The sequence below is a fragment of the Pezoporus flaviventris genome, unplaced genomic scaffold (assembly GCF_033815535.1).
Source record: "Pezoporus flaviventris isolate CSIRO_AGI_PZ_B2104156 unplaced genomic scaffold, CSIRO_AGI_Pfla_v1 ptg000013l, whole genome shotgun sequence".
Classification (NCBI taxonomy): domain Eukaryota; kingdom Metazoa; phylum Chordata; class Aves; order Psittaciformes; family Psittacidae; genus Pezoporus; species Pezoporus flaviventris.
The window spans coordinates 42,363,214-42,378,955 of record NW_026892561.1 but is presented as its reverse complement, the minus strand read 5'-3'; the positions used below and the strand labels follow the sequence as shown (position 1 = coordinate 42,378,955).

The window sequence follows — 15,742 nt, the reverse complement described above, 5'->3', positions numbered from 1 at the left end:
TGAAAGAGAATAGATTTAGATTAGATATTAGGAAGAAGTTCTTTACTGTGAGGGTGGCAAGGCACTGGAACAGGTTGGCCAGAGAAGCTGTGGCTGCACCATCCCTGGAAATGTTCAAGGCCACGTTGGGCTTAGAGCAACCTGGTCTAGTGGAAGGTGTCCATGGGCAGGGGGTTGGAACTAGCTCTTTAAGGTCCTTTCCAACCCAAACCATTCTATGATATGATTCTATGAGTGAAGAAGACCCATCCTTGCAGATCCTCACAGAGGCTACAGAGCTGGTCCAGGCTGGGCTCTGGATAGGTGATGAGATGACCCTGCCATCGCGAGAGTGTCTGAGTAAGCATCTCCTGCAGTCAGACCAAGCAACAGCATGGGGACATGGAACTCGGCTTTGGTTTTCAAGGGCTCTGGAAAGAAAAGCTTTGATGCAATCCTGGATAATTTGGATTATTTGAGAGGGAAAAAATGTAACAAATTTGCAATGAGCCTACATTAAGCAAATGATGATTCTGCAATCCTTGCACAAAATATATTCCTGAGGGTAGAACTGGGCTGTTCTAAAAAACCCAAATGCACCAATAAAACTAAGGTCCTTAATGTTTCAAGAGCAGGAATCAGTAATCACCATCTGTGGCAAATTTCACAGCCCAAGGAGCTTGAGGGGTATCTTCGAAGTGAGAACATCGCTCTTCTTTGGGAAAGTCCATGGCTGTGTTTAAGAGAGATGCATGCATATCCATACTTGCATATGTGTACAAGACATACATATACATATTCAAGAGAAAAAATAAATGCTGACTCCAAGATGGGACAAACTGAAACCGGGGGCAGCCCAGGAAACACCTTACATCGGAGAGGGAGCTGATGGGAGAAAAGACCGAACAGCCCTTCCACCCAGTGGAGTGGTGACGAACGGCAGGCCCTGGGAGGGGAAGAGGCTCCCCGCTGCAGCCTCCTTGCCTGCCTGTTCTTTCTTAGAGAGTTTTCCAAGGGTTCCTGGTGAGATCCAGGGCAGTTTATCTTTACGTTAAGAAGCCAGTGGCGTTTATCTCAAGGCAGATTACATCCAGGTTTTTACCAGGGTAGCAAACCGACAAAACCAGGTGGAACGGCTGAATTTCTCGGGGCGGTGGGGACCGCCGCGCTCCTCACACTCTCCCGCGGGGCTGGGGGCTGCCGCGGCCCGGCCGGCAGGGGGCGCTCCCGGGCGGGGCACCGCACCTGCTGGACGGGGCGGGGCGGGGCGCGGCGCGGCGCACCTGCCGCGGCCCCGCGGGGCGCAGCGCGGTCCGGGTCGTGGCTGCGGCAGGATGGCCCGCCTGCTGCGCGCTTTGCGCAGTTCACAGCCCGTGGCGCGCTTCCAGCGCTGCTGCGGGCTCTTCCCCGCCGCCGAGGAGGGCGGCAGCGGCGGCGACCCCGCGGAGGGGGCACGGGAACGCGGCGTCTGTAACGGCGCGGGCGCGCCGAGCCGCCCGGCAGCCGCTGGCCGCGGCCCTCCCAGCAGGGTGCGGAGCGGCCCGCAGGTGAGTGCCGCGGGGGGCGGCCGGGCTCGGCCGTGACTCAGCAGAGCCGCCTCCAGCGGATGTGCGCGCCGGGGCTCCCAGGGGGGGTCTCAAGCATACCGCCGTCTGCCCGGGCGGGAGCCGGGACGGAGGGGCCCCGTTGTGAGTGACAGCGCCCTGCGGTGCCGCACGCCGGCTTCATCTCGACCCCGCTGAGGAGGCAGTTCCGAGGTTGTCCGGTTGCTCCCCCGACACGAGATAACCGGTGCGAGTGGGTCTGCCTGCGGAGGTACCCGGGGCAGCTCAGCAGCAGCGCAGCCTCACCCCGGCTGCAAGTTTTCCCGCGGGCACGGCTGCGGAGCCGGTTCCGTTCACCGCGGATCCCCCTGCAGTGGGGTGCACCTGCTGTGTGCTTCCCCGGGCCACGGCTCTGCCCCGCACTGCAAGGGGCTCGGCGCAGGAGAGGAGCGCAGCAGGCAGCCGTGCCCGCGCCTGCGGTGGGTCATGTCTGCGCCTTCACTGCAACTGAGTCCCGCTGGAGACGGGCTGAGCTCCCCCCGCTTCCCTGAGTCCGGGCAGGGCACGGCGTTCCCCACGGTGTGTAGTGCGGTTGTGTAACGGAAGGGAGCAGGGAAGAGCGTGACGCAACCGATGCGTGCAGGTTGGATGACCTGCTTTTTCTCTTACTGTAATGACATGAATTCGTTAGCAGGTCACATTGTGCTGTCTTTTGGAAAGGAAGTGTGATAATGGTCGTCCAAACAACCCGCAAAATAAACACGGGCCAGGCTCAGACACTGCAACTCTGCCAGTACAACCCTTTGTACTGTTTTACCCTTCTGTGTTCTACATCTCTGGACTCCCGTTTCAAGCATCTAAAATTCTTCATCAGCCACTTGACTCTTTCTCAATTAGAAGATAAGGGAAATTGGGGTAGTCCTTCAGTGTGGTTACTTATGAGCTACAGTAAACTCTAGTTTTGGTAAACTGTGCAGGTAATTCGCTTAAAAGACTTATTTTTGTGATTCGCTTTTGGACAGCGATGCAGTTAATGTAACAAGGTTGATACTAAAATACTGTCCAAGCTAATGCTCCATGAACAGAGCTGTTCACCTTGAGCAATTGTTTTGTGATTCACAAAATAAGGCATGACTACCTTCGTGTGAAGGGTGAGTATGTCCTGGGTGAGGCTCCCTGAGACCTGGAGGTAAAAGCAGAAGAGTTTGTTTTCACATGATAGGGATGCTCACTTCTGAAACATGTGAAAGTTAGGTTTAAACCCAAAGAAGATGGAGATGGGAGTAACAGCTTGAATGGTGTTTCAATGGTGTGCTGGAATTGTAAAGGCAAACTCTCTCTGCTCCTGTTAAAAATCCGTTTTTACAAAGAGGCTTTTCTGTAACCTGCAGGAGGTGCAAAAAGTGCATAAGGATCATCCTTATGCCAAAAACCACACTTGCTCCTCTGTTGCTGAATGAACCAGGTTGCCCTGATGTATCTGCAGAGAAGTGGGGTTAGGAGTCTGATATGAATAGCAGACTCCTCAGCCATAAACTTTCTATGTACAGTGGAATATCCTTTTGCTCTTAGCTACAGGTGTTTGCAGAAAGGGGCCTAAGCATTGCCCCTGCATCTCAGTCCTGGTGACCTTGGGCAGCTCTGTGCTCAGCTTAAACATCCCCTCCTGAAGCTTGGGAGTTTCAAGGTCTGTGTTATCAGGACAGAATCTTTCTATGAGGTAGTAACTTTAACAATACTTTGTCTTTATTGCCACAATGCAGTAGTCTTCAAGGGTTTTGGGTTCTCCTATGTAAGTTCTTGGACAATCCATAGGTTATACCTGTGAAAACAGTATATTGCATGCTTGAGTGAAGAAGCTGTGAATGTCTGGCCAGATGCTGGGGCTGCCACAGCTCCATTTCTCCAGGGTATTATCCCTTTTCTTCTGTACCAGCTCTTGGGCCCCTGCATCTGACATTGCTAGATTGTGTGCCAAGGTGGAGGGTCTCTGAGGAAAGGGCTGTGAGGGCTGGCAGCTGATGGTGATTTGGGAGGGGATGAACACAGCTAGTAGGATGGATGCCATACTGCATGGAGAGGGGGGAGATCCTTGATGAGACAAGACAGCCCTTTCTCTGAGAGAAGGAACACTTTTAATTACCTGCATACATTTGTTTTGCGGTTGTCAGCAGTACTGCTTGTGAGGCATCAGTGTTGTTTTTCACATATAACCTGCAGATTATATGTGTTTAAACAAAAATAAACATCAAGACCTCATTTTTACAGTGGTCAGCAATGCAATGAGTGGCTGTATTCCTGAATCTTTGTAATTCAGTCCTGTCTTCCCAACAGGAACTGCCCCAACATGACAAGGCAAGGAGTGAAATGCTTAGATGTGACAGCAAGGGCTGCATGTGTTTCTTAAGTATTGAATCAATTGCCTAGCCTATGTTCTTGCTGTTCATTTGGTTATTACATCAGTTAGGAACACTGTATAATACCTCAAGTGAAAACTCGGGTATCTGAGGATTTTACAGAATGGCGCTAGTTCAATATGCTGACTGGGTTTATGCCCTGGCTTGGACTGAGTATTGAACCCATGAGCCTTTAGAGAAGGAACTGTTTCCTTAGCAGAAGGAAAGACAGTAACTTTTTGCAATTATCCTGTCTCTAGCTGATACTTGTTTTCTGTACTCCTTTCTGGTATTGGTTTGATTTGCAGGGAATTTATTTCTGAAACTGATTGAAAGATGTCTTTTCCTGAAGCTCTGTATGAAGTCCTCAAGTTGTACGCCTAGATACTGCCTGACTTTCTGAAGACTTTTCTGGTGATCAAGTGAGTGGCCAGATAAGCATTACATATATTTAAAAAGTGGAGCTCTGCTTATCTCTAACCTCCCAATGGACTTTTGCTCCTGAAATCGATAGCCTGAATTAAAAAGAGCAAAGATAAAAGAAAATAATCTCTTATTCAGAGTTCTGCATAGGGATTTGTTTTTCTCCACTTCCTTTTCCCAGATGCTTTATCGTCTCTGGAGATCTCTCTTACTACCTTTGAGGGTGTACAGTTCATATTTACTTTGTCGTTATACCTTAACTGTCAGAACTGCTCCGAACTGGTGCAATGTTTACAAACATTTAGTGATTGTATAGTTCTTGCTTGTGCCTTAGGTGGGGAAGCTAATAACCGGGATAACAGCAAGGTGATGGTAACAAAAATGAATGAAAAAGGTAAAAACTGCACATCCATCTCAGATGTTGCAATCCCCCAGAATAATAGTTGATTACTGGCAAGACATAGAAGACAGCACTACTTTTGCTGTGATGGGATGTCTGGAAATCTGAAGTAGACTTGCTTTGGAGCTTGAGTCAAGGTCTCTTTTCTGTGGCTCTTTCTTGCAACAGATTCTTTCATCAGCCCCACAGTCTTGCTTTTCCTTTTTCAGTCATACTACTGGCTTACTCAGTTTCATGGTGTTTCCCTTTCCATGCAGCACTAAGTTGGTAGTAGCTGACATAGGTTCAGCAGGCAAGGCAAACTCTTGTGAGGAAAGCCCTTGGGCACCATTAGGATAGCTGGCAGCAAGGCATTTCTGCTTCAACTGCTTTGTCCTCCTAGAGAATATACTTGAACTTTTGGAAGTTCCTTGGTTTGGGCTGCAGCTGGAGAGATGTGAAATCTAGTTTCTTATTTTGATGGGCTGAGCACAAGGCTTGCATCCCTCAGCATCACTTCTGCTGCTGTGGTACTTAGTGTTCATTTCTCCTGTACCAAGTGTGGCTGCTGAGGGAGCTTGCTTGCCTTGCACATGCCTGAGTTTTGGTTTAAGGTTCCCATGGAAAGTGACTGGTAAAGGATATATGAATGAGACTTCTGTCAGATGGATTTGGCCAGCCATATGAGTGCTAGTCCTTTGGTTTTCCAAAGGAAAGCATAGTTGCATCCAATATTCAAGCAGTGTGTGGCAACCCTATGTAGATCTGTTAGCAGTGGATTTGCTGCTCCTCAACAAGAAGACCAGTGTCCTCTCAGGACAACAGGCAGCAGCAAAGCTAGGTATGTGCTGCTTGTTACCAGTGACTAGTCATCTTCTAGATCTTGCTGCAGAACCACCTGATGCTAACAGAGGTTTGTGAAACTTCTCTCACTGATTGTAAGGGGTGTCCTGCTTGGCTGTGTGGTGGGTGGTGGTGTGGGGAGCATGTGAGGGGCTGTGCTGGGAGCCCAAGTTGGGATGTGCTGATGACGATGTGCTTTGTGACTCAGCACTTCCTGGCTCATCTTTTGGATCTGCTGGACCTCAGAATGAGGGGCCATCAGAATCCTAGGATTAATTCCACTGCTTGGAGGGGAGCCACTTACTGTTTTATAGTTCTGCTGAATGTCTTATGCCATTAGTTCAGATATCAACAAGAAGAATAAAAGCTTGTCTGTGGTCATTTTTCTCCTTACTGTCTCTGGAGAACCAGAGTAGGTTTAATGGGTGAGAGCCAGAGAACATCTGTTCTTCCTGGAAAATTTCCTTAAACAGCCAGTTCTTTTATTTTACTTTGTGTGTATGCTCTGCAGGGAGTATTTATGGGTCATCTGGGCAATGTAAGGTGACTATTGACTGCTATGGCAAGTGAATCTACTGTCTAGAATGTACAGGTAGCGTTGTCTAAACCATGAGATTTTAATTTAAAATGGCTAGTCAAGCTCTTGCTTTATAGGGCTTCAGATCAGCTCAGTAGAGTTATCACTTGTAACTTAATTTTTTCCAAGGTAAACTGCTGTTGGTCTAGATTTAGAGGTATGTGAATAATATATAGTTACATTGCTGATTTATTACTATTTTATAGTATTGCTGTATTTGTGAGTATTTATTACTAGGTGTAAAAATAGAAAATGTGTTTAGTTCTTCCTTTTGGAGACAATTGGTTGTTGCAAGCTACTGCTAATAGAGTTCCCTGAACCTGCTGGATCTGGTATGCACACAGCTGAGTGGTAATTCTGTCACATCAGACCAGGTCAGCGTTATTCCCTTTGCAGCCAGACTGACTTCATGTAATTATAGCTGCTTACTTATGCTAACCAGTTTAATCAGGTGTATTGCCTTCAGTGTTCCCCATTGCCATTTCTCTGTGCAAAGGGAGAGTGTTGAGGTAGTTCATTTTGCAGGAGAAGATGGTGTCAGACACCTCAGTCATGCCACAAGAGCAAAGACCAAATGTTTGCATGGGAAAGGGCTCAGAGGTGTTAGTAGCGAGAAACCTGTCCCTTGACCAGTATAAGGCCCATAGATGTTAGGGGACAGAATAAGCAAAAGGCTGTAGCAGGGGTTTAGGGAGGAGAAGGGGGTATGTATGGCAGGGTGGCATGCACTAATTGCAACTACTAGTGAGGCAGTAGGTGAATTGAGAGCATCTTGTCTATGGCTCTTGTCCCCAGGGGCAGGCTGACTGCTGAGGTGTTCTCCAGCATGCCTCTCTACAGTCATGGCTGCAATTTAAACATCGGGTCCTTTCTTATTTACAGTGGTCTTTGCATGACTGTCTGGACTTGCATATTTACAATGATACTTATGCAGCACTACCTTGGAAACCTGCTGTTTGATTTGAATCCTGGAACTATCTGCTAAGGAAACAGTCACTTTCCCCCTGTGCTAGTGCCTGATTAGAACAGATTAATAATTAAGTTGTCTGAAAATGGTGTGGTGTTACTCTGCCCACTTATCTTCCAGAAGTCTTGCTGTTCTGTACCTCTCAGAATAGACCTCCACTGTGGAACTCATCTTTGTGCAAAAGCAAACTGACTGAATTCATGATGCTGCTACTGGATAGAAATATGTGACTAATCTGTGGTGCAGATTTTCAGGCTATAGTTAATTTCTAAAACCAAGTCTTAAGATGAGAACAAGCTTTTTGCTCTGAAAAGAAACAAAACAGTGAAGTTCTGGTTCTCCATGGTCATTTGGCCATTCCCACATGCTTCTGTTGAGAAGCTCCCAACAGCTGGGAGCTACTCAAACTTGGTGCACTGGAGAAAAAATGAGTTGAGGGGCTTCCCACTCCTCCTCCTCTGGACCTCTGGAGAGCAGCCTGGGTATCTATCAGCCATGCAGGTCCTAGTAATGCTCTGACTCATGTGTTTTGGCAGGAAGTCAAGATTAAGAGGTGGTGGTGCTTGCAGGGAGCTGCTGTGTGGGCAGGGTGGCTGTCTAATGCTGTGCAGTTTGAAAACTGTTATTGTGTGACGCATCCTTCTTCTATCAAAAAACACTTTCAGTAACACTCAACCTTTGGGGACATGTTGAGTTTCAGATAAATTTGATCTCTATTTCTAAGCTGGAGTTCCTGTCCCTCTGAACGGGCTGTAATTTATGTTTTCTGGTTCTTAACTCATGTATTTTCTTCCCTCTGTCCACAGACATTGCAGCTACCTAACTCTTAACGTGACTTCCTCGGACACTTTCAGGTGTAGGCTCCATGGTGCACCCTGCAAAATTGCAATCTAATTATCTCAAATTAAAATGCAATTAAACCTGTTCTTCCAGTGTAAAACTGGAAGAGCCCTTCCCTCTCCTGCCTCTCTCTTGCCCTGTTGTTTCCTTATTGTAATAATTGGCCGGTCCTTCCTGGAATGTAGGAGGATGCTGAAGCACACAGGAAGCTCACCCGTCGCTTCTGTCAGGGGACCTGAAACAGCAGTATCCAACCTACCTATCCTCTGGCTGGCAAAACAGGGCTGAGAGGATGAAGGAGGTGAACTGCCTTCACAGTGCTCATCAAGAAGGAGATGCACGCAGCCCTACTTATCATAGAATCGTAGAACAGGGTTGGAAAGGACCTCAAGATTATCTAGTTCCAACCCCCCTGCCATAGACAGGGACACCTCACACTAAACCATATCACCCAAGGCTCTGTCCAACCTGGCCTTGAATACTGCCAGGGACGAAGCATTCACAACTTCCTTGGGCAGCTCATTCCAGTACCTCTCCACCAAGAACTTCCTCCTTATATCCAATCTAAACTTCTCTTGTTTAAGATTTAGCCCGTTACCCCTTGTCTTTTCACAACAGTCCCTAATGAAGAGTCCCTCCCCAGCATCCCTATAGGCCCCCTTCAGATACTGGAAGGCTGCTATGAGGTCTCCACGCAGCCTTCTCTTCTCCAGGCTGAACAGCCCCAACTTTCTCAGCCTGTCTTCATACGGGAGGTGCTCCAGTCCCCTGATCATCCTCGTGGTCCTCCTCTGGACTTGTTCCAACAGTTCCATGTCCTTTTTATGTTGAGGACACCAGAACTGCACACAATACTCCAGGTGAGGTCTCACAAGAGCAGAGTAGAGGGGCAGGATCACCTCCTTCAACCTGCGGGTCATGCTCCTTTTGATGCAGCCCAGGATACGGTTGGCTTTCTGGGCTGTGAGTGCAGACTGCCGGCTCATGTTCATTTTCTCATCGACCAGCACCCCCAAGTCCTTCTCCACAGGGCTGCTCTGAATCTCTTCTCTCCCAACCTGTAGCTGTGCCTGGGATTGCTCCGACCCAGGTGTAGGACCTTGCACTTGTCATGGTTAAACTTCATGAGGTTGGCATCAGCCCACCTCACAAGCGTGTCAAGGTCCCTCTGGATGGCATTCCTTCCCTCCAGGGTATCAACCAAACACACAGCTTGGTGTCGTCGGCAAACTTGCTGAGGGCTCACTCAATCCCACTGTCCATGTCAGCGATGAAGATGTTGAACAAGACCGGTCCCAACACCAGTCCCTGAGGGCTGCCACTCATTACTGGTCTCCAGCCGGACATTGAGCCATTGACCACAACTCTTTGTGTGTGGCCATGCAGCCAGTTTTTTATCCACTGAGTGGTCCATCCATCAAATTGATGTCTCTCCAATTTAGAGACAAGGATGTCGTGTGGGACAGTGTCGAACACTTTACACAAGTCCAGGTAGATGACATCAACTGCTCTGCCCCTGTCCATCAGTTCTGTAGCCCCATCATAGAAGGCCATCAGATTGGTCAGGCAGGATTTCCCCTTAGTGAAGCCATGCTGGCTGTCACCAAGCACCTTGTTTTTCATGTGCCTTAGCATGCCTTCCAGGAGAATCTGCTCCAAGTTTTTCCAGATTAGGAAGATTTTGCTCCAAGATTATGCAGGTTTTTTGTGGCTTTCTTGGTGGGAAAATGCTGTTGACACACATCAGTGGTTTAAAAACAAAGAAATGGATGTGTGAGGAGTTACTTGGGCAATTGGAATGGCCATGAGAGGGGCAACTTTCCATAAAGAGCATGCAAGAAAATAAAGATGAGGACATTACCTTCTGTCAGGGATGTGTGTATAGATTTTTTGCTTGCAAGTCTGAAGACCATGGTGGCAGGTAAATCTCTTTGTTCCTCCAAATTATATTGGAGAAAAAGGGCTGAAAGATAATTCTGATACCATGAGACCACTTTGTGGAGATGATCAGACAGTCTTGCCTCTTTACTGGCAACTTGCAAAAGCTCCAAAGTGTATGAGCTGATAGGTTGGGGGTTGGACTAGAAGACCTTTAAAGGTCCTTTCCAACCCAGACTATTCTGATTGTCTGAATCATGGATAGATTCCAGGCATCTGCTAAGAAAGGAGTATTCGAAATTGAGTGATGTGCAAGCTTGAGTGCCATGAAGAACACCTTCTGATGGGAAGCAATGAGTACAGAGGTTCTTCAGAATAGGTTTCGTAGCCATGTGGAAGTAACAAGCTGTAAATGCAGGTGAGATGAATTTAGGAGGAGCTGCAGGTAGCCTGGAGGATGAGAACAGAAATCAAAGAGTCTTGTGAAGCTGAAGGTGTGGTTGAAAATTGACTTCTACTCAGTAGGTACAGATACCTAGTGGACAAGCAGGTGTAATAAATACTGAACTGCAGAATGAGAAACAATAGACTTGGTAGTGCTACCCATGGAGGTTAGAAGAGATCGCAGGTTGTGCATGGTTCACCGGTGGCATAGTATTCTAAAACCAGCCTGCAAAACAAATGAAATTGTGCAGGACTATTCCTTCAGCATTACTGTGTTGTGTCTGATCTTTGGGCACTGTTATTCAAGACAGGCATGTTGAGTGCTGTGTCTGGAAAATGCTAAATATTTCTGTAACAAATAGCAGGTGATTAAGCACGGGAAGAGAGGACAGTTATGTCCTTTCGGAATGCTTGTAACAAGCTTCTCCTGTGTCAGCCTTCAGAGGAAGGAAACAATTTGTCCCTCTGCAGTAAGTAAGTAAGAAAATAGTCATAAATTCCACTAAGAAAGTTCCAGGCTAGGTGGCAGGAAAGCAAAGCACTTGGAGATAGCCAGGAGCAAGCAGCGGAGCCTCCACCATTGATGTTGGCAATGACAGGTTAGACAAACTTCTGTCAGAGTGATGGGACTGTAAAGTGTCTGCCCTTGGTGGACAAGCTGGACTAGGGGACTAGGCTTTTGTTAGGCTGTCTTTCAGGAAACACTAAGCTGTCCTTCCAACTGGCTGCAGGCATAGTTCTTAAGAAGCAATCGCAGTCACTTTAGCAGCCATTTGCTATGTCTCTGAGATACATGTATGGCCTTTTCTTTTTTTAATTAAGATGACTTTTTATTTAGAAAGATGACATAATCAATTTTTTCTTCATTGATTCTTCTTATTAATTGCCTGAACAAGTGTTCTGTCTACTCTAGTCTTATTTTACCCCACTTTTATCCCATTTTATATTTAAACAACTTGACAGGTTCTGTTACATCTACCTGTGTTCTTCAACAGAAGGAAGGAGGGCTAATTATGTTACTTTCAGAGCAATATACAGAAACGCAACCTATAATTTAGCCTACTTCCCAAGTGCTAATCAGAGTGGAAGTGAAAATAATCTGAACATTAAAAAATGAAATCTTAAGGAACAAACTGAGGTGTCTTACCTGCATCCTGGACTTGTCTTAGCTGTGGCTTGCCAGGTGTGTGATGGTTGTGCAGGTGTGTGTATCTGCCTTGGCTGACCATCTTTTACAGCCTGAAGGGGAAAGTTTGAATAAAGACATGAATGGTGTGAGAGAGGTTAACTGGGTGAGTATTGCACCCAGTTTGGCACTGCTGGTGGGAGTTCTGGGCACACTTTTGTTTCCTACTTGAATGGTCTCAGGCTTTGGTACTGCAAAGGTTGGACCCTTTTCAGCCACCAGCCATCTGTGGTGCCTCTGGCTGTGTGGCACTGCTTTGCTGGAGTACCTTGCTGAAAGCATTACATGATGGCCTTTTTTGGTGCTTTGAATGAACTGAGAAACTGCTGAAATGCTACTAGAAGTCTGACTGGTTTCTAGACTCCCACTTATTCTTTGCCTGAGACAATTGAACTGAAAATACTATGGTTGTCTGGTTTGAAGCTCACATATTGTTACTTTTCATGCAGTGATTGTCTTGCTGCTTCATCAAGTGATGATTCAAGGCCATGTCCCTACTCGTTATGCCATTAGTGCAAGCCACTGTAAATACTTGTACAACAGCTGTGAGTTGCTGATTTGTATGCTAGTCAACAAGCACTTTCTGCTAATAGCAGAGCTGGCCAGAACTTTATGGTGTTTCAGGAGGGCTTTCTTGTGATGTGTTTGTCTCCATCCCCATGTTTCTCAGGTTTCAGTTAGCTCAGGGTGTCTGCAACAACAAAGACATTATGTAAACATGGACAACCCTTGTTAAGTGGCTGCATCACACTCTGGGGAGGGTGAAAAAGAATAAATTGATATTAAAAGTGCTTGAACAGAGTGGAAAAGCTGCACGCATATATGAGCTTGGTTCTCCATGATTTCTCCATACCTTGGGGTTCCTTGTGTGCATTTTGTGGGCTCCATGTCCTGCTGCCCTCCTCTCTGCTGTCTTAGGTATCTCTGCAATTTCTCCTATGTGTGTGTATCCCTCCTTTTCCTCCTCCCTCACCTCATCACCAGCCCTGTACCCGCCACCCCTCCCTGTGAGCAGTTCATGACCACACCAGCATCCGTTGCTGGGGCACCCTGTTCTTTCCTCTTGGAGTGATGAGTTTCCAGTGTTGCTTCTTTCTGGAAAGGTGAACTCATAGGGGCTGGAGATGTTCCTGGCTGCTCTCAGCTGCCTGTTGGATCTTCAGAAACCTCTGTAATTGTCTGACATTCCACTGTGCAGATGGATGGAAGAGCTGAAGCCTTTGATATTGTGGTTTTTGCTTTTTTTTTTTTTGTTTTCCAAAATCTGATCACCTATCTCTAATTTTTTGTTGTGACCTGATGGATTCTTTTGTTGACTGGATACAGTTAATAAGCATAGAAGGTGGCATAAAACTGGTTGCTTATTCAGAATACTGCAGTACAGAAGGCTTTTTTCCCCCACTGGTAATACTCCACACAGCAGTGCCCTGCAGGAGTCAGTTGTCTGATTTATATTGTCTCTCTGCACAGCAGCATCTAGATGGGAATTTTTGGCTTTTTTCCTTGTGCCTGGTCCTTGGTGGCTTCTCTAAATGTTGTGCCTTTTTTTTCAGTGTTAAAATTCTTTACAGGAGTATTGCAGTGCATTAACCAGCAGCTTTGGGAGGGAAATGCCTGATCTTCTGCAAGGCAATTCTGTTGGTAGGGAAGCAAGGGACTTAAAGAACTTTAATTAAACATTCACGTCTTCCGTAAGATCTGAAGTAATTGAGAGCCGAGAACAAAAAGTTGGTTAATGTTATCTCTGGGTCAGGAGCTGAGCCTTAGAAGTCTGATGCTGCAAAGCTTGTCTCAAGAGACGGGGCAGGGAAAGCCGGTCCCTGTTTAGCTCTCTGACGAGAGATCCTACAGGAATTGGAAGGAGTGGTATCTTTACACAGCTTCTCGCCCACCCCTGTCTTTTAGGGGGTATACCTCTGCCTAAAGATGCATTTTTAAATCAATTATATTAGTGGTTCAGCTGCTGTTCCTTCACTTCAGCTACAGAATATTCCTCATGTAGGTACTTTCTAAGATTATGGATTGCTGCTGTGCTGTGTCATCGTGTGTTAGTGTGTCCCAAGAGTCACCATGGTGGTGGTTTGATCTGCTCTGCTTGCCCTGTCATTACTGCTCCATAGGGAGGTTTTGGGGATGCTCTTGCAGCACCTGCTGTGTGTGATCCATGCAGGACTAGTGTGCAGAGACTGTGAAATTAGGATGACCTGCACTGGCCATTTTCTGTGCCCGTACTTCAGGGAGGAGTTAATTTATGGAGACTCACACATTCATATGAATCTCTTGTAACTGGAGTAGCTAAGGTTTTTCAAAAGAACTATTTTACAGTTGATGAGGAGGGCTGTTTTTGTGAAATTACCTCTCTTCTGTGTCTGCGAATGACGTGGGTCATTGCACCTTGCTTCTGAAATGTTCTGCAAATTCTCATTTTCTCTACAGCCCTAATTACTGACCATTAAAACCTCTCTGATCCAGACTGAGTAGTAATGGAGATGGATGGAGGGGCTAACTCTCACTGGAAGTGCTTCAGAGACTGTGGAAGGCATCAGGTTGCTTCAGTACATTAAGACTAACCAAGAATGAAGATCAGAGTTGTTTAAAAGAAAAGATTGAATAAACTTCTGAGTGTTAGAAGGAGCTAAACATAAACATAAGCAGAGGGGGCTTTCTGTGTTACAATGCTTTAGTATTGCAGTGATTGAAAACATTGGATTTTTATTACTGGACACTACCTAAAATTAAGTGGACAGATTCTGTGACACCTTGAGTGCCTAGCATGTGGCTGTCATCATCGTGTGTCACAGGTATGATCACTGCGTCCCCTGCCTCACATGCTGGGCTGTCCACAACTGCTGGTGTAGTGCTAAAAAAAAGTTTTGAAACCAAAACAATCAACTAAAAAAAAACCCAAAACCGAACAAGTGAGGGGTGATTTCTGACACAAAGACAAAGAAAGGTTTTGAGAATGGTGTGGAAGGACTTGGCTCTGCCTTCCGCTGGCAGAATATTTGTGAACTCCAGGGTTTTTTAAAATCCTGAAAAATTATTTTTTTCCCCCACTGAAGAGATTACTGGAATTAGAAAGTTTTATCCCTCATCCCATGAGGTTCTAAGTATAAAAGCGTTACCTTAGGGATACGTGTGACCATCTGTGATCAAAAGCACCAGAGCACATAATTCCTAATACATTGGAGACTGATGCTTAATTGAGGAATTAGCGATGCTAGAAGAGGGCTTTCTCTGGGGCCATGTTAAGTGTGACCAAATACAGTTTCAGGATCTCAGACAGAAGCATCAGAGTTGCTAATTGCACTTAGGCTGATTGCTCTGTCATTCAGCCAGCCATAGCAAACTTCTGCATTATTTTAGAGGGATGCCAGTAACTCACTGGTGACCTTTATTATTAATACATGGGGGAACACTCCTATGACTCATCTTTTCTGTTTGTTGATGCAAAAGTCAATTTAAGTTGTGGTGTTTTTCCTACAACAGGTGAATGGATGCAGCTTCTTTCCATCTTGCTTTTGTTGTCTTCATGCAGTTTGCCTCATCTCCATATTGAAAACGGATTAAGAGACTGGAACTTCTAATGGCTTTTACAATGAGTCATAATTGCATGTCTAGACTCCTTAGACAGTTTTTACATTTTCTCACTAGCATGTAGGATGAGTTTCTCTCTGGTATACTAGTCAATCCAAGCATAATATTTTTTCTCTTAGAAGAGTTTTAGAAGCTTGTGTTAAGGCTACATCTTAACTTAATGTGTCTGTACTGAAACCTTCATGATCCTTTCTCAGGTCCCATCTTTAGAAAGCTCTTTCATCACATATTTACATAGCCAACTTCAATATTTATTTTTTACTTTATTTTGGGGGGGATGGAGAGAGACTAGATTATCTCCCTTGCCTCTGCCCCCCAAATCAAAAGTCTTATTCATATGTATATCAATATCTCCTTTTTCTTCTGAAGTGTACAGATATTTATATAAAATGCGATTGACTTGCATGTTGCTCTTGCTAACAGGCAGAAGGCTTCTTAGTGGTGTACTAGCAGCTACAAACCCTTCCACAAGTAACCAGCATCATGGACTTACTAATATAAACTGCTGTGTGGCTTCCCATCTCTGGTGGGCTGGCTACAGCTTTTTAGAAAAGAGAAAATGAGTGTGTTTGGTGGGGTACATCTAGTGAAATCATCTAGCTGCCAGATACAGAGAAAAGTGAAATCTCTAGCTTGATAAAGTCCTGAACAGTGCCACCTGATGCCACTTGCAATATATCTGCTGGTAA

The 15,742-nt window shown here is 46.0% G+C and overlaps 1 protein-coding gene across 4 annotated transcripts in view; it reads left to right on the top strand.

Annotated features, from left to right (window-relative positions):
• The first annotated feature begins 1,263 nt into the window (after positions 1-1,263).
• Positions 1,264-15,742, top strand: part of SGPP2 (sphingosine-1-phosphate phosphatase 2) — a 36,937-nt gene continuing 22,458 nt past the window's right edge. For 2 of the 4 annotated variants that reach the window (XM_061453040.1, XM_061453039.1), the window contains exons 1-2: positions 1,264-1,449; positions 1,483-1,526. In XM_061453040.1, coding sequence (XP_061309024.1) covers positions 1,314-1,449; positions 1,483-1,526 — 180 coding nt within the window. In that variant the 5' untranslated portion in view covers positions 1,264-1,313. Of the gene's footprint in view, positions 1,527-15,742 lie in introns of all 4 variants that reach the window. The other 2 variants (XM_061453038.1, XM_061453041.1) reach the window with 2 other exon arrangements.